This window comes from Apodemus sylvaticus, chromosome 6 (genome assembly GCF_947179515.1).
Source record: "Apodemus sylvaticus chromosome 6, mApoSyl1.1, whole genome shotgun sequence".
Taxonomy (NCBI): Eukaryota; Metazoa; Chordata; class Mammalia; order Rodentia; family Muridae; genus Apodemus; species Apodemus sylvaticus.
Genome location: NC_067477.1, coordinates 9529896 through 9547452, shown reverse-complemented (window position 1 = coordinate 9547452; position 17557 = coordinate 9529896). Strand labels below are relative to the sequence as shown.

At 57.8% G+C, this 17557-nt stretch overlaps 2 protein-coding genes across 8 annotated transcripts in view; both read left to right on the top strand.

Moving 5' to 3' along the window:
* Mta1 (metastasis associated 1) overlaps positions 1–7513 on the top strand; it is a 37831-nt gene extending 30318 nt beyond the window's left edge. For 2 of the 7 annotated variants that reach the window (XM_052184877.1, XM_052184873.1), the window contains 11 exons: positions 797–871; positions 1196–1254; positions 1540–1655; positions 1966–2117; positions 2222–2411; positions 2542–2631; positions 3767–3919; positions 4125–4160; positions 6292–6323; positions 6627–6778; positions 6864–7513. In XM_052184877.1, the coding sequence (XP_052040837.1) occupies positions 797–871; positions 1196–1254; positions 1540–1655; positions 1966–2117; positions 2222–2411; positions 2542–2631; positions 3767–3919; positions 4125–4160; positions 6292–6323; positions 6627–6778; positions 6864–7014 (1206 nt within the window). In that variant the 3' untranslated portion in view covers positions 7015–7513. Of the gene's footprint in view, positions 1–796; positions 872–1195; positions 1255–1539; positions 1656–1965; positions 2118–2221; positions 2412–2541; positions 2632–3766; positions 3920–4076; positions 4161–6291; positions 6324–6626; positions 6779–6863 lie in introns of those variants that run through there. The other 5 variants (XM_052184874.1, XM_052184872.1, XM_052184878.1 and 2 more) reach the window with 3 other exon arrangements.
* Positions 7514–10910: 3397 nt separating this feature from the next.
* Positions 10911–15694, top strand: LOC127686883 (cysteine-rich protein 2). The gene is made up of 7 exons (XM_052184870.1): positions 10911–11030; positions 13893–14045; positions 14253–14393; positions 14467–14535; positions 14621–14715; positions 14991–15048; positions 15147–15694. Exons 1-7 carry the CDS (start codon positions 10988–10990, stop codon positions 15212–15214), a joined length of 627 nt encoding a protein of 208 aa, XP_052040830.1. The 5' UTR covers positions 10911–10987; the 3' UTR covers positions 15215–15694.
* The last annotated feature ends 1863 nt before the right edge of the window (positions 15695–17557 follow it).

The following is a 17557-nucleotide window of genomic DNA, read 5'->3' as shown; positions in this document are numbered from 1 at the left end:
TCATCAGTCTAGACACATGACATTTGCAGGACACGGTTAACCGTCATGCTAGCCTTCAAAGACTGAAGTTGCCAGCTGTGGTGTGTAGCTCTGTGGTAGAACACATCCCTTGTATGTAGGAGAAACTGGGTCTGAGGCAAAAGACAAACCAAATCAGTGACTCGGGAGAAGACGGAACTTGTGTGGCTGGTGGCCCAGGGAGCACTGGCAGAGGGACAGGGCTGGGGGCTTGTACCTGTGCTGAAAGAGAAGCCTCGGGCCTCAGCACTGGAACTAAACATGGGAAGGACAAAGAACCTGTTGAAGGAGCCGTGGAGTTCAGTAACCCAGAGAAGCCGGAGGTTTTGGCTTTCCAGCCAGGTGAAGTGCAGGTTCAGAATGTGGGTAGTGCAGGGGCCTCGCAGTCAAGCACCTGAGAATGGGTAATTCCAACAAATCCATCAGTGACTGGAAGCTGAGACATGGAGGGTCTGCCTTTGGCAAATCCTTTTGCTCTGCATTGTCTTACGATGGAAGGCAGACCGACAAGACAGCACGTTCTGCCATCTTGTCCTTCCATCTCTGATCCTTGGTAAGAGCAGAAGCAAGCTGTGGGCATCTCTTTCCGGGCATCCTCATAATTGTTCTAGCTTGGGTTTCCAAGGGAAGAGGCAGGTCAACCGCGTACTTCCTGTGGGGTTGCTGTGTTCAACCCTGGGGGAGGCGTGCCACTAGTGGGGCCCTGAAGTGACGTCCAGCACTGCCTCTGCCACTGTCCTCCTTCGTCTGCCACCCTCATGTTGCCTTGTCACCGCAGCTCCCGTGGAAATCGCTCACCAGCATCATTGAGTATTACTACATGTGGAAGACCACCGACAGATACGTGCAGCAGGTGGGCCGCCGCTCTCAGCCCCGTGTAGCCACATTACATTTGTTCATACTTTCCCCACGGTCTCCCCTTAAGCCCTAGAGCAAAGGGGAAGGAGCTAGGGTCACTAGAGGACTCACCGGCTGGGAGGAAGGGACATGCCTCACCCTTAGCCAGCCTGGTACCCCACTGCCTGGCTCTCGGCTGGCCAGGGAGGGTCATGCAAACTTTTCATGAGTCTTCCCCACGGATGCCAGTGATGGAAAAGCAATGGTGTCCCCCTGCCTGTGGTCTCCCAACTTCCCTGGCCAGCATAGTGACCTCCTTCACCCTCTGTTTTGTTTAAAGAAACGTTTGAAGGCAGCTGAAGCAGAGAGCAAGTTAAAGCAGGTTTATATCCCCAACTAGTAAGTCCAGTCTGTATGTTCGTGGGGTGGGGTGGGCAGCGGGTGGAGGACTCAGGCTTAGGCAGCCTCCTGAGTGGAGTTGAGGAGCCTCTGCTACCCTTTCCATGAGCTCGCTCCACTGGGGAGGAGGGGTCAGGCTTTGAGCTGTCTTGGCCTTGGAGTCAAGCTGGATTCAGTGCTGAGCATTTTGGGATATGGTGGCTGAAACACAGTGGACCAGAGTCCAGGGATGTCTGTGGGGACAGACACCCAGGGCACCTGTGACTCATCCTTCTCCTCCATCAGTAACAAGCCAAACCCAAACCAGATCAGCGTCAACAGTGTCAAGGCCAGTGTAGTGAATGGCACAGGGACACCAGGCCAGAGCCCCGGGGCCGGCCGGGCCTGCGAGAGCTGTTACAGTAAGTGCTGTAAGCTGTACCTGGCTGGCACCACCCTGGGCAGCAGGGCCACGGGAATGCTGCTGTGTGGCTGTGGTGCTCATGGGGCCCCTGACGGTCCCTGTGCCCCAACCTGGAAGGGCTCACCATAGTGGGGCTGCAGTGGTGGGGGGGTAGTTTGGAGGAATTCCTCAGGAGTATGAGGTGGGCCTACTTTGGTCCTGAGCCAGGGGATGGGGTGGCTGTGGTGGTGGTGGGGACACTGTGGGATGCTCTCTGCACCGTTGGTTCTGCTTAAGAATCCGTCTATTTCCAACTTTGTTGTCCGTAGCCACACAGTCTTACCAGTGGTATTCTTGGGGTCCCCCTAACATGCAGTGTCGCCTCTGCGCATCTTGTTGGACATATTGGAAGAAATATGGTGGCTTGAAAATGCCAACCCGGTTAGATGGAGAGAGGCCGGGACCAAACCGCAATAACATGGTAAGTGGGACACACACACCTGTCTGTCACCTGCTGCATGTCAGCCTCAGGCCCTTGGCTTCCAGTCACAGTGCTGTATTGGGGCGGTGTGCCCCATTCCACAGAGTCCCCATGGCATCCCAGCTCGCAGCAGTGGGAGCCCCAAGTTTGCCATGAAGACAAGGCAGGCCTTCTACCTGCATACTACCAAGTTGACACGCATTGCCCGGCGCTTGTGCCGTGAGATCCTACGCCCATGGCATGCCGCCCGCCACCCCTACATGCCCATCAACAGTGCAGCAATCAAGGCTGAATGTGAGTCTTTCCCTGCTCTCCTTCTTGGGGCTAGCAGGAGCCACACTCGGGCCGGGTATCCAGACTGGGGTACAGGTAAGGGCCCTGGCTCTTGGGAAACAGTTCTTGACTGTACCTTGTCCTCGTACAGGCACAGCACGGCTGCCCGAAGCTTCCCAGAGCCCACTGGTGCTGAAGCAGGTAGTACGGAAGCCCCTGGAGGCCGTGCTCCGGTATCTTGGTAAGCTGGACTTGTGGGACATGGGTTCCTAACTCTCATCCCATCACTCCGTCTAGGAAACATTGATCACCTAGGTAACACTGCTTCAGGCTTGCTAGGCTCAGGAATACCCAGAGAGAGTTCCAGATCCTTTGGTTTTAGCCTTCCTGGCATACCCAGCATCCCTGACTAAAGTTTTTGTTTGAGACATGGTCTCTCTACATAGCCCTGGCTATCCTGGAACTATGTAAACTAGTTGAGGCTGGCCTCAAACTTGATCCTCCTGCCTCTTTCTCCAGAGTGCTGGGATTAAAGGCATGTACTACCACTGACTTCTGACTCGGGTTTATACCAGGTATAACCCGCCCCCCCCCAACAAGTCCCCAGGGCAGGTGGACACCTGCTGCTGCAGGGAGGCCCCCTCAGCATGGGGCAGCACTGGAGGCCTCTGTGAGCCCTTGATGGCCAAGCAGCCTTGCGGGGACAGCTCCTTGCTTGTGTGTTTGGAGATTGTTAATCTCTCGGCAGTGTCCCGGCCATTTAGGAGTGGCATATTATGCGGCTGCGCCAGACACTTGGGGTCACTTGTTTGCAGGGTTTGAGTGGACTTGAGTCTATCCTCCAGTATGGAGTCAACAGTCCTTCTAGAAAGGACATTCCAGAACTGTAAGCTAAGTGCAGACATTGCAGACATAGTGTCTGGCTTGGCTCCCTGGGTCCTAGGCCCCAAAACTAGCCTCACCCAGGAGGCTGGTCAGTGCCAGAACCTGCCTTCAGTGGGGTAGGACCTTGCTTGGGCCAACCAGGCAGCTGGCCAGTAGCCAGCCTTCTGCCATCAGCCCTGGTGGCCTGGAGGTGGAAGCTGTCTGTGGAAACCTCTGTATTTATGGACTGTGTCTGGATCGTGTAAGCTCCTGGCTGTCCTGTCCCAGGCAGCGGGCTGGGCTGCACTTGGCTGCCGCCTTCCTGGAGATATCCTAGGTAGCCTTCGTGCTAACAGTGCTTTGATCCCTGGCTTCAGTGAGCTCCTGTAGCATGGTGGCTGCTTCCTTCTAGCCTAATCAGTGGGGGCTTTCAGGTAGAGAGGTATTATTAGCGCATGGGCCCTCCTCTACTGCATTTCTGAACCACACCCTTACCTCTTTCATTTCCATAGAGACCCATCCCCGCCCACCTAAGCCCGACCCTGTGAAGAGTTCCTCCAGTGTGCTCAGCAGTCTGACTCCTGCCAAGTCAGCCCCTGTCATCAACAATGGCTCCCCGACCATCCTGGGCAAGAGGAGCTATGAGCAGCACAACGGGGTGGATGGTGAGTCTGAACTTAAGGACTGGCCCTGTGAAGAGGCCACACCAGGTCTGCTGGAGCTGCAGGGCTGGCCCTCTAAGGAAGTCAGGCCTCCTGAGGGCCACGGGACTAGGGCCAGCCCTGGAGCTCCGTGTGAGCCGTGTTCAACCAGCTGTCTTAGTTGACGGTGTTTTCTCTCCCTCTCTCTCCTGTTCCTGGGCACTGCCAGGCAACATGAAGAAGCGCCTCTTGATGCCCAGTAGGGGTAAGGCCTGGGGCGGCCGCTGGTGGGGTGCTGTGGCCGCGTCCTGTGTGGTGCCTGTGTGTACTGTCTGCTAGCAGACTGGGCGGTTCAGGCGCGTACAGGGGCAGTCCACGCAGACCCAGGCCACAGCTCACACGTCTGTGCTCCTGTAGACTGGTCTCTTGGTCGAGGGCCCATGAACCGTGGGTCTCTGGCCGTGGCTCATCTTGGCCTGAGCCGTGGGTGGACTGTCCCTGCACGAGGTCCCTGGTGCCCCCACTGCGATCGCGCTGTGACTGCTCGCATGCCTTCAGCCTTGCTTGTAGGGCCACTAGTGCTACCTGCAATTTTTGTGTGCCCTGCCTGATGGGGACAGTAGGGATGGGTTGGTGGCTGAGCTGACGGACGGCCCTTGTGTCTGCTGAGGATTAGCTTGCAGTCTGCTGATGGGGTAAGGGTTGTGGGGTGCGAGCCTGCTCTGGGTATGAGGGGGAGCAGCGAGTCTGGAGGTCAGTGTGGGAAGCACAGCCAGCCAGCGCGAGCCTGCTCGGGCCCCTCCCCCTCCAGACCAGAGCCCAGAGGTAAAACTGCACCTTATTCCCTCAGGACACTCCCTCAAGGTTGCTTTGAAAGCTTGCCAGCTGTCAGGTACCCCAGCAGGCAAACCCCTTTGTGTGGCTATGGGACTCGCCATGTTATCTACACCTCAATTCAGGGGCCCAGGCATGGCCTTCCCAGACCTTGCTTCTGGTTTCTATAAAGAGCTGTTCATTTCCACTGAAGCTTTTTAAAGTTGATCTATCCTGGATAGCTGAGGTGTATCCTTCAGTGAGTACCAACCAGGATGTAGTGGGAACTCACTAGGCCGCTCCCATGTCAGAGGGTCTAGACAAGAGAAGTGGCTGTTCTGAGATTGTAATACTAGGCCTCAGTACTGGAACTAATAGACAGAGCTGTAGCCTTCTAGTGGTGTGCCTCAGGCCTTGCGTAAATAAGCAGGGCACATGGGAACTCTGGGTAAGCGCTGGCCCCCCGGCACCCCAGGTTCTTAACTCACTAACCCCTGCCCCATACTGCCTGCTGCTCTGCCCTGTGGCTTAGCTGCCCCGTGCATGCTGCTCACTCTTAACTGCAGTGTGTGTCTTCTCTCTCTGCCGCCTCCTCGTGCTGGCAGGCACTTACCTGGGTAAGTAGCTCTTGTGCTAGGGCTTCGTGTGGGCACAGGGTTGGGGTCCAGGCTGTCCTGAGAGCCACGTGAGCTGCTAGGGAAGGGCTGGGTCCAGGGCTGGGCAAGGGGCAGACTGCAGGCAGAGGAGGGGCCAGGCCAGGCTGTAAAGCCCTTATTTGGGAGACTGAAGCTAGGAGGACCTTGGCTTGCAGGTCTCTGGGATACACATTTAGGCCCTGTCTCAAAATATTTTTTTTAAAAAAGAGGGAGATCTTTGATGAGAAGGGTTTGGTGACTGGCAGGTTGTCATGGGGTCCTGTGGCACTAGCCAGGACGGTAGAGGAGTCCCATCTTGTTTCCTGTGTGAGGCCAGGCCATCCAGAGACCTGATTGGCACACATACTTACACACAGGGTGGCAGTCTGTGACGTAGCGCTTCCTCATGTGGACGGCACTGGCCCTCCTGCTGGGGTGGGGCGCCAGAGCTAGCGTTTGCCTCTCAGCCCCATTCCAGTGGCATCTCGGTTTCTTCTCAGGCCCTCAGCCCACAAGCATGCTGCTGTCATCAGAGATGTTTCCTACCTTGCATTTCGAGCAGCCAGCAGACTATTGCTGTCCTGAGAAGAGATAGGGAGGACGATGTACATGTAGCCCTGCAGCTATTGCTTGACGTACACCAGACGTCACCTTAGCCTGCTGTCCGATCTCAGACCTCTGGCTTCCTACCTGGAGCCCAAACTGCCAAACTGCTGAATCTTCTGCTGGCCAGGATATAGGTGGCCCTCAGGGACGGCAGAGCTATGAGACCACCTGGGCTAGCTGAGGACATCTTAGAGGCCCCTTGGGTGTTGGCGTTGGTTGAAGGGGTTGCCTCAGGAGGTACATCCCCCACCTCCACCTTGTGGCCTGGGCTGAGGCGCTGGCAGTCAGTGTGGGTGTTGAGCATGCTCCCTGCTCTGGACTCACTGTGTTCTCTCTCATCAGGTCTGGCAAACCATGGACAGACCAGGCACATGGTAAGAATGGGTGACTAGAGGGCCACTCGGCATGCTTCTGTGTACGTGCACACATCCCTCCAGCTGTGGGGAAGTGGTCCAGGTAGCTCCCACTCGTCACCCTGCACCATGGAGAGCTTCTGGGAGCCCTGGCCAGCCCTAACAGGAAGCATAGACCCAGTGGGTTCAGGTCTCTACAACCCTCCAGGGGCTCCCTGCCTGGGCTGTGAGTTAGCTGTGGAAGCTCGAGGCCTGGCTGCCTCGGGCCGAGGTTTAGAGGTGAGGGCACTGTCTGCCGGTGTTCATTGCTCTCGTTCACCACAGGGACCAAGTCGGAATCTCCTGCTCAATGGGAAGTCCTACCCCACCAAAGTGCGCCTCATCCGTGGTGGCTCCCTGCCTCCTGTCAAGCGGCGGCGGATGAACTGGATTGACGCCCCAGATGATGTATTTTACATGGCCACCGAAGAGACCAGGTTGGAGCCTTTTCTGCGACACGACATGATCTGGGAGTCTTCAGCTACCACCTTCTGGTTTTCACTGGCTTATCTCTTCCCACAGGAAAATCCGGAAGCTGCTCTCATCCTCAGAAACCAAGCGTGCTGCCCGCCGGCCCTACAAGCCCGTCGCCCTGCGCCAGAGCCAGGCCCTGCCGCTGCGGCCACCCCCGCCTGCACCAGTCAACGATGAGCCCATTGTCATTGAGGACTAGGCGGCCACCCACACCGTGGCCTGCCTGGGCCTCCACCAGCCCCAGTACCCAGTGAGGCCCCTCCCCCAGCAGACTGCTGCCCGCCCCGCCCTCTGTTTCCGTAGTGCCCCAACTCCCGCCCTCACATGCAGAGACACCGCTCCTCTGGTGGACATGCGGGGAGAAGTGTGGTCTAACTTATTCCAGGACGCCGAGGAGTCTTTTTTAGCTTTGTGTTTACCTTCTGGCTGGAGCAGAGATGAGGAGCCTGGCTGTGTGCTGCAGGCTTCTCACGGGGTGGGCTCTAAGGTTTTGTTGTGTTCTGTTGAAGGTGCCATTTTAAATTTTATTTTTATTACTTTTTTGTAGATGAACTTGAGCTCTGTAACTTACACCTGGATGTTAGGATTGGTGCAGCCAGCAGCCGCCAAGCTGCCTGCAGGGTTGGTCCCCTGTCTTTTCAAGTAATTTTCATATTAAACAAAAACAAAAAAAAAATCTCATAAAAAGGAAAACTCCAGCAAGCCCTTCTGAGTCTTTTGTTCTCAGCCCCTCTCCTTGTTTAGGGCCATGAACCTACCCTGCTCCGATACCCAGAATACCCAGGGCATCCCTTGGCAGAAAGATGGGCAGTAGCCATGGCTAGGGTCAGCTCAGTGCTGGGGCCCTGCTTGGACTGGTGGGGCAGAGCACTCTGAGACCTATTCCTGCGGGCCTTTGGCCCAGTGCCTGCCGCCCTTTAAGGGCACTGGCCACAGAGGACCACCAATTTAAAGTTGTGCAGAAACAGTGTCTCGTGCCACAGTGGGAGCTGACTCTACCTGAGGCCCCACAGCTGTTTTCTACCAGGGTTTTCTACCTGGGTCAGCTTGGCCCAGAAGCTTAAGGTCCAGGGCCCCCCTTACATACACACACACCAGGGCCCCCCTTACACACACACACACACACACACACCCATGTCCAACAGATCCCTCGCCCCAGCTGTCAGACTTCCTGTGCTAAACCATGCTGCCCTGGCTGGTGTGCTTTTCCCAAGAATTTGCTCATATTTCTGTTCAGAAATCCTATCTCCGCCTGTGCTTATCCTGCAGGCCTAGAGACAGGTGCGGGCCTGGCCAGCGGCAGGAGGGGGAGATCCGGCTCTGCAGACCGTCCCTCAGGCTGCCACCTCAGCTGGCCAAGAGGAGGCTTAGATAGACCCTTTCTGGGAACAGTGGAGTCTTTTGGCCCCTGCCTCCTGCCCCTGCCCTCCTCAGGCGCCTGTGATGTGTGGAAATCGCAGACGGGATTAAAATAGAAACCATTTATGTTTCCACTTGGGATACAGATAAGGGGTATCTCGGCTTCCCTGAGCTTGTGATGGGGCTTATCAGGGTGACAGGCCAGGTGTCTGGGACAGTGCTGTGACATATGCCCGACTCATGTCCCCAGGGTCACTGGGCTTCTCCCAGTTGACCTGGCCTTTCCCTTGTCCCCCAGTACTCGAAGACTCTCTGGGCTTCAAGGGCCTCCTTCGAGATGGGAGTCTGCAGGGAGCAGTGCTCAGGCGAGGTACAGACGCAGCCCCTTCTGACCTAGTCCCCTCCGCTTTCCTCGGGCTCAGGTCTTCTTCCAAAGGCTGACCTTTTCAGAATTCAGCCCAGGACTGAGGCATTCTTAAATGGGCTCCTGTGCCCACTACAGAAACAGGGCCAAGTGGGTCTTGGGCTGTGCGTCTGTCTACCTTTGGCTGACTGGACATGAAAGCCAAGGTGAAGAATGGGGACTGGACATAGGCTGTTGGTGTATGGATGGGCCCAGGAAAGCAATCTATTCTACCCTGAAGCCTTTTAGTGAGGAAAACGGGTGGGCCCATTGCACCATGGTCAGGTAGTCGTGGTACGAGAGACTGGTGGTGACTTGAAGACCAGGACCTAGCTCAGAGCCTTCATTACAGGCCTTGCCGTGCCTAGCCATAGGTTCCCTCCCATACATCTGTGACCCTGCCCTAGGTGACAGGACACAGGAAGATAGAATTCCAAGGTAATTCTTATCTTGTTGGGGCCTCAGAACTGCTGCTGACCTTCTCCACACCATATAGTCTGCCACATTGCAGAGATGGCCCCGTAAGGGATGATTGGCTTGGGACGCGCAGTCAGGGCTTGAATGAGTTCTTCCTAGCTAAGAAAGGGACCCCATCCCCAAAGGCCCTGTGGAAGCCTCTACCTACCTCTTCCCTGGGCTGGTGTGTGTCCAGAGGTGCCTTACTGTGCCTGCCCATGCGATCCTGTTACAGTCCTTTTGCCCTCCACAGCCTCAGGTCTGTCCTTGGCCCACGTGCTTTCCTGCTGGGCTCACAACTGCCCCGTAGCCCTCCATCATTGTCCAGGGACCCAGCAGAGGAGGTTGGACCAAAGCAGCAATTAAGCTCTTAGCTGGCCCTACTCCACCCCTTTCTCACCCTGGGCATCTAGCCAGGATGGCCTGCGGTTCTTGTGCCCCCCACCAGGGGGCCTGCTCCTACCCACTCTTTCATAAGGGCTGGGCACCCTCGGCCTTTTCAGAAGACTAGCTGTGCTTACCCCAGTCAGCCCTGTCTTTCACGGCAAATATTAGTGGTGGGGTGGTCAAGCAGACTGGTACCCAGAGGCCCACAGGACTCCTAAGACTGGAGAGGCCACAGTAATGGATGCTTGCGTTGGAAGTCAGGACACCTATGAATCCAGCCTGAACAGGAACCTGGCTATGAATGAAGGGTCTGTCTGGAAGGCTCCCTTGCCTGCCTGCCTCTCACCTTGGCTCGCATGTGTCCACAGGTGCCAGGGGGAGCTGGTCTGGCTGGTCAGTCAGGCTCGGAGGGGGGCGGCACATGTTTCTGGGCTGTTGTCACCATGGAAACGGCAGTTACTGCAGGATATGTGTACAAAGGAAAGGCCACCACATGGAGCCGTAAGAGTAGGCCAGGGATCACCAACATGCCTGACACCTGGGACCACTTGGCTCCCGGCCCTTGGGCTGGACAGAGGAATGAAATATGGGTGTCCAGCACAGCAGTGAGGAAACTGTGGAAGGGGTGTCTCTGGAGTCAGCTGACCGTTCTGGGTCGTACCATCAGGGTTTGGAACTTGTAAGCTCTTTCCCAGACCCTAGGCCCAGGTTGGGTCAAGAGGCTCGGAGAGAGGCCTGTGGTTCACAGGAGTCAGACGGCAAGCAAGGTGGGAGACCCGATCCGGAAAGCAGGATTTTGGGGGCCAGCTTTCTGGGAGTCTAGTCTGGGAAGGGCGAGCGGTAGCAGCCTCACAGAAGGGGGTATTGGCCCTCAGCACTTGTCGCGGAGGAGAATCAGAGAATCGGTGGTATCTCATTCTTCCAAGGATAAAAGTGCCTCGGAGGCAAGTGCACCTGCGGCCCCTTCCGAGCCGGCTCGCGGCGGACTCCACCCCGCCCCCACTCATCCCAGTGGTTTCTTAAGCTGTTTTTGGAAGTGGTGGCGCTTACAAGTGAGCCTCGCCCGCCCCTCCTTCAGCACCACAGACAGGACCGCGGCGCCCCGCCCGCAATCCGATGCTTCGTGCTTCTGTGCAGCGAGGCCGTTGCTATAGAAACGAGGCAACAAAGGGAGGCGGCGCCGGGGAGGCGGGAGGGGCAGGGGGCGTCCCGCGGCCTTCTCATACCCCCCCCCCCCCACTACAAGCAGGCCCGGGCCTCGAGACCTAAAGCTGGGGATCCCAAGTCCGCTCTACAGCTAGAGATCACTACGAGGTCCTGGAATCCTCGGGCGATCCCTGTGGACGCCACCATACTCCGGGGTAGGGGGCGCTAGGCCGGGCCCTTCCGACCCTGGCAGGTGCGCCCCGCCTGCGGCTCGCCCAGCTGCTGGCGTCCAGGGGGCGGGCTCGAGAGGCCCCGCCCAGGTCTCGGAGCCAATCGACGTCCAGGGGCGGGCGGGGCAGGCGCGGGCGGCGGCGCAGAGACTAGCGCGGGTGGAGGGCGCGGACCGACCAGCGCACCGACCATGGCCTCCAAGTGTCCCAAGTGTGACAAGACCGTGTACTTCGGTGAGTATCCACCCGCCATCTGCCTTCGCCTCCAGGCGTCTGGCCGAGAGCCACACCCCGTAATGTACACAGATGGGGTGCGCAGACACGGTCTCGGGATGCGCGATCGGTAGCTAAGCTCGCCACGCTGTTTTCGCGGGTGCGGCCCGAGGCTCGAAGGTAGTGCTGCGCGGGGCGAGGGAGGCCACCTGGGATCCTGGAGAGGTGGGTGGCGTCGGGTGGGTCCGGAAGCGCTCTGTAGGCACTGAGCGAGGTACGCAAAGTCCTGGTCGGCCGGGGCTAGGAGCGCCCTCCTGGCCACCCGCATGTTCAGCTTATCGCCCTTCTTCAGCGACGCTCTTCGGGGCGGGATCCAATGAGCTCCGACGCCCGACACTGGTCCGCTGAGATCCCCTGGGCTCCGGCATCTCCTCACCTATGGCTGCTTCCCAGCCTGCACATGGGCCCACTAGTGTGACTCGGAGTAGTGAGTGACCCCAGTACTCACTTCGACTTCTGCCCAGGCCGCTGGGCCAGGTCTGGGATTCCGGATTCAATCCAAGCGGGGGCGACCTTGGCTTCTGCCTCTTACATGCCCCGGCTTGCTCCCTTTCTTGGCCATTTGCCTCTGCAGTTTCACCCGGGGTGGGGCCCGGTGACACGTATTTCTCCATGAGCTCGAGGGTGCACTGGGTGACTAGGACCCTGGCCTCTTGGAGGTCAAGGCCATCAGGGAAGGAGGCTATCGAATGCAGGAATTGGTCCCTGCTAAGGCAGCCCCTGAAGGCAATCGCCTTTATCAGTCATCCTCTGGTTCCTGATCTGCTAACCTCCTGGGGCTATGCTCCTCAGCTGAGCAACTTTGCCAGAGTGGCTGTGTAGCTGCCACTGAAAGATGACTCGGGCCAGAATAGAGGAAGACCAGGGACTGAAAGGACAGGGTCTCTTCTGCTCTTCCCAGAACAGTAGTCGATGTCCAGGTCAGTGAACTTCTTCAGACGGTGGGAGGAGAGGAGAGGCTACTTTTGTTTGTTCCCAGAGTGGAGGGACCGGATTTGGCTTGGAGTTGTTCTGGGTGGCCTGGAGCCAGGGGTTTCCTGTTGCCTCCTGGAGGAACCGATTGCCTGATTTCAGTTCTTTTCCTACAGAGAGAGATGTCTAATAAGTCTCAGAGTGCGGACAGTCCTCAGGGCCGCTCTGTGTGACTTTGCTGCAGACCAGGCCAGCTCTGGACTCTCTGGGGCCTTGGCCAACAGGCTACCCGGAAAAAGCACTCTGCCTGCTTGGGCGCCTCTGGCTCTCAGCAGAAAACAAAGGCTCCTCAGAGTCGGCTTGCTTCTGTTACTTGGGGAAGCAATGGGGGTCCAGAATAATGCCCTCTCTGCCCACCTAGGCTGTGCCCTGCAGTCCACTTCTGAGTAAACTCCAGGCCCAAGAGACCCCAGGGTGCTGTGAGTCTGGTTTTCTTCTAAAACATGTGACCAAGTAGGGAGACCATTCCCTTTCAAGTTATTAGACCTAATCGATGCTGTATTCCCAATTTGGGTCTGTAATGGGGCCATCGACCCAACCAGTGGGTCCGAGGGTCAGCTCCCTGCCCCTGCATGGCCCGCATCCCAGAGCTGGCCACAACATAGTGGTTTTGGCAGCCTTGAGCTGCAGCTGCCACAGCCGCTGATGGTCATCCCAGCAACCTCCTTATCACTGACTGCCCTGAGAGAGAACGCCAGACAGGCATGGGAGCCAAGCCTGCCGCCCCATCCAGTAGCTCCTGCCTGTCCTGGCTTGGACACACATAGCTCACCTGTGTCTGAGCATCACAGATTAAACGAAACAGTGCTGTCCAGGGCAAAGGGTCAGGGGGTTCCTGGAGAACGCCTGCCTGAGTCCCGCAAGTTGGGGCTGGGAAGGGCCAGACCTAGCCGCGTGGAGGATCCAGGCTTGCTGCTGGGCAGCAGCTCTTCCCAGGGAGGGGGAGGGGTCCTCAGGGTAGGCTGTGCTCCCTGGCATTTGCCAAGGTTGTCCAGAGGAGGCAGGGCCCCAAAGGGACCAGTGGGCGCTCTTGAGAAAGGAAGGCTGGAGAGCTAGCTGTTTGTTATCCCCAGTGGAGTGCCAGAGCAAGCAGAACCGCCCTCCCTCCCCGCCCGCCCGCTACTCTGGCCTGGCCCCTTCCCTGTGGAATTCCGGCGGCGGCCGGGCTGTCAGCTCAGGACTTCTTCCTGCCCTCTTCTCCACCCTTTTCCTGCCTCGCTCCCCTGGGGAGGCCCAGGCTTCCGTCCATTGGGATGTGGCTCAGCAGTCACAGCCCTGGTGGTTGTGGGGTGGGGTCCACACCCTCAGCTGCTGGTCACAAACCTTTGGCGCCAAACTGGCAGCTGGAGGCAGTGGGTGGAGTGTGAGATCTCAGGGCTCAGGATGAGGAAACTGAATGGGGATCTTTCCTGGTGGTCCTGCAACAGCCAGGACTGGCGCTCCCCCACCTGGCGCTGAAGATCAAGGGCTTGTTTCCTGGCGATGGGAAGGGGGAGAGGGGGCACCGGGAGGGAGAGGCAGGGACTCTGGGGAACAGGTATAAGTAGGTACAGTGAGCAGACACCGAGGGGTCAAGTGTGCAGGCTGAGACCACTTCTCAAGCAAGGACAAAGGGCTCCGTCCGGCATGGCTGAGGGAGTCTCTGTCACCAGTAGCCTAGTCTCCGAGACACCATGGGTAGGGTGACATCTGCCTGGAGGTGTGAGAGGCAGGGATGTTTGTGGGGCCTGGAAACTTCTGGACTGCAAGAAGAACAGGCATGCTGCTTTGACCTCCTCCTCCTCCTCCTCCTCCTCCTCCTCCTCCTCCTCCTCCTCCTCCTCCTCCTCCTCCTCCTCCCCACCTCTACAGCCGAGAAGGTGAGCTCCCTGGGCAAGGACTGGCACAAGTTCTGTCTCAAGTGTGAGCGCTGCAACAAGACACTGACCCCCGGCGGCCACGCAGAGCATGATGGGAAGCCCTTCTGCCACAAGCCCTGCTACGCCACGCTGTTTGGACCCAAAGGTAAAGTAAGCAGGGTCCCAGCCAGGCCTCAGAACTGGGACAGCTCCTGTGCATGCAGGGGCTCAGTCTGCCTGAGCTTTCTCTCCCTGTGCCCCTCCTACCCTGAAAGCCAGGGTACCTTGAAGCAGCTTTGGGAAAAGCTCTGTGTGAGATGGGTGGGGTCAGGGCCTCCAACCGTTAGTCTGTTGGCATTCCTGCCATCTACAGGCGTGAATATCGGGGGCGCTGGCTCCTACATCTACGAGAAACCCGCGGCGGAGGCCCCTCAGGTCACTGGCCCCATCGAGGTCCCTGTGGTGCGAACTGAGGAGCGGAAGACCAGCGGGCCCCCCAAGGGTCCCAGCAAAGGTGGGACAGGCTCTGGGTGGGAGTTGGATATGGGTGGCCAAGGTCCGCCCTGACCCAGTTTCACCCCCTGCAGCCTCTAGTGTCACCACGTTCACTGGGGAGCCCAATATGTGTCCTCGATGCAACAAGAGAGTGTACTTCGGTGAGTGACGCCACAGCCCCCTGACTCAAGGGACGCTGTGCCTCCTTGGCTTGGGGTAAGCACCACCCTTCTCCTCCCCTCCCAGCCGAGAAGGTGACCTCCCTGGGCAAGGACTGGCACCGGCCCTGCCTGCGCTGCGAGCGCTGCTCTAAGACACTGACCCCGGGTGGCCATGCTGAGGTAAGGGCTGCGCTTGGCGCAGGGGTCTAACAGGAGGGGACAGGGAGGTAGAGTGTGCTGGAGTAAGAGTTCCAGAATTCTGCCACTCCCAGACCCGGCCTTGCCCTAGGCTACTTGTGCCCTCTGGCCACTAGAGGGCAGATTCTGCAAATACTCCCCGGGGCTCTGCTGTTCCTGTCAAACTGAGTGGGCCCGCGCATGACCTTTGAGGCCCAAGAAGGTCTGGGGAGGTAAGGAAGGGAGGGTCTGTGCTCAGCACTCTTCACTGCCCACAGCACGATGGCCAGCCCTACTGCCACAAGCCTTGCTATGGTATCCTCTTTGGACCCAAAGGTGAGTAGAGTCGGGGTGCAGGGGGCGAGGACCTCTTTCCCTCCCCAAACCTGTCAGTTCCTGCTCAGCGCGCCTGTCCCGGGCGCTTTTCTCCACAGGAGTAAATACCGGAGCCGTGGGCAGCTATATCTACGACAAGGACCCGGAAGGCACAGTTCAGCCTTAGATCTGCAGACACGGTCCTCGGGGGTCCCCTATTTGACCCTGAGTCAAAGTGACCTGTTGCCTAATCCTAATCCTTCCCCAGCGTGTCTCGCCTGCAAATCCGGGACCTGAGTGGTGGAGGAGAAAGCCTGCGTGGTCCCAGAATCCCAGCCCCCGTTGTCACTTTGGCATGTCCCGTGTTGCCCACGGTTTACTTTCCGTCTGCGTGCCTCCATAGCCCCATGGGTCCTGTGTTCCTGTGTCCCATGTCCCTGATAGCTCTCCCAGATGGCTGTCCTGTGATGTCCCTTTGCCCACACCTGCCCACCAGTATTATTTATACTGTGCTTGCCGGTGACGGCCATGCGCTCACAGCATTCCCAGGGTGGGCACCCCTGCAAGGAGCCCTCTGCTGGTCCCCACACTCCTCCCTGCCACCCCTCACATGGTTCACAGCTATGGAGACTTTCTATCAATAAATAGTTTGGTTTGAAGATTGAAAGACCCAGTGTCATGTGTGTGTTTGAGGGGTCATGTAATCCCAAGACCGTGTCCCGTTCTCTCTCCATAGACATCCCCTTGTATCCCTGGGCCCAGTATTGGTAGGATGGAGTCCGGAAACATTTCTGAGCTGGGGAGGCTGATTTAGGTATCAGCGCCAACACTGAAATGTGTGGGGAGCAGGAAGGGGCAGCACTGGGCGGAGGTGAGGAAAGAGGTCCAGATGATGGACAGATGGAATCCACTGAGGATACAGCTGTCAAGTACATAGAGGTCCAGCTTGAGAAGATGGGGACCAGAAAGGTCCCGTGCAGAGCCTGTGGGGCTGGTGAGAACTGGGTGGGACCCGAAGCGGGAGATCGTACTCGGCAGAGAGGTCCATGGGAGATTTGGAGTACAGTTAGATGCCAGTCTGACGAGGCTCAGCTATGGGCGTCTCCTGCTGTCTCTAGCGTGTGGCCCAGTAATAGAATATGGACAGTCTGTTAGACACGGGTCTAGGTGCTGGGTTTGCAGTGAGGCAATGTCTCCTCAAGTGGCCCAGCTTCTGGGATTGGAACCCGCTTCTCGCAATGGGCGTGACCTTCCTTCACTTGCTTTTCCCAGAATGCCCACTAGAAGGCGCCCCTGTATTTCAATGGAGCTTGGGGGAGCTCCTCTGATCTGCCCCAACTAGTTCTGCTCCTTTCAATTAAAGTCTCAGAGCGTTTGGGGCAAGTGGCTCCCACATCTGGTCACTGCCACGGGGCAAGAAGGCTTTTGGGGTTTGTCCCTAGCTTCTTGTCCAGCCCCGTAGGCCACTGACACTGGTCACTGTGTCTGGGACAACTGTCCTATGCACAACGTCATGTCTCTAGCCGCAGAGTTCGGTGTCTGCCCCTCTCTTCCCGCCTGCCAAGGGAGGTCCTCGCCATCAGGTATTGGGCGCTGGGACTCCTCCCCCATTTGACCTCCCCACAAAGACGCCGCTTCTTGGCTGCACATTTTGGATTGAGCTGGGTAGCTCTAGCTCTTCTTGGTTGGCGGTGCGTGGGAGTAGAGGGGACGGTAAATTGTCAAACCCTCAGAGCAGAACGACTTCTACCAGCTCAGCCTGAAGGAATCGAAGGGACGGGCGGATCCTGGGCGGACCCTTCGAAGACGAGAAGGGGATTCCCCCGGTTAGGCTACGCGGGCAGGGGTCTTCCCAGGGCAGATCCATCCCCGCCCTGAGGCCAGCTTTGCTGTACTTCGGAGGGGCGGGGCAGGATCTGGCCTTTTCCTGCCGAGGAAGATGACGTTGCTTGGTGTTTGTTTCCAAGGAGTTGTCGTGGAAACGCGGCGGTGCTGCGACTGTTTGTCTGGGTCTTGTTGCCAGGCGGTGTCCGCTGCATTGCCAGGTCGCGTCAGTGGCACCAGCTTCCGATGCACCCAAGATGGAGGAGAGAATAAAAGCCTTTGTTTGGCATCCGCCCTTCTGGGAGAGTGCCCTAAGCTTTTCTGTCTCCCAAATAAACACCTAGACTCGGAGATGACTCTGGATGTCAACAGACCACCTCACTCCATTCCAAAATTCTGAGTCCAGAACCTCACAAGGAGATTCAGCCCAGGTTGCTTTGTACAGTTTAGTTAAGTGAGTTCTTCCGACTTGTCGCCCACCACCGACCTGACTAGCCTTGCTATGCTCTCCAACCCGGCCTTCCCAGCTCCCCTTTGTTACACAGCTGGGTTTCTTTATCAGGAGCCCAGCCTAGGGCTGCTTCCCCTACTTACCAAGGTCTTAGATCATCTGGCCCACACCCTAGCATCCTCTCTCCTGCCTAGCCTGGCTACTCCTGGTCACCCTTCTCTCCGAGTCTCCCTCAAGCTCCTGGCTGCCTGCAGA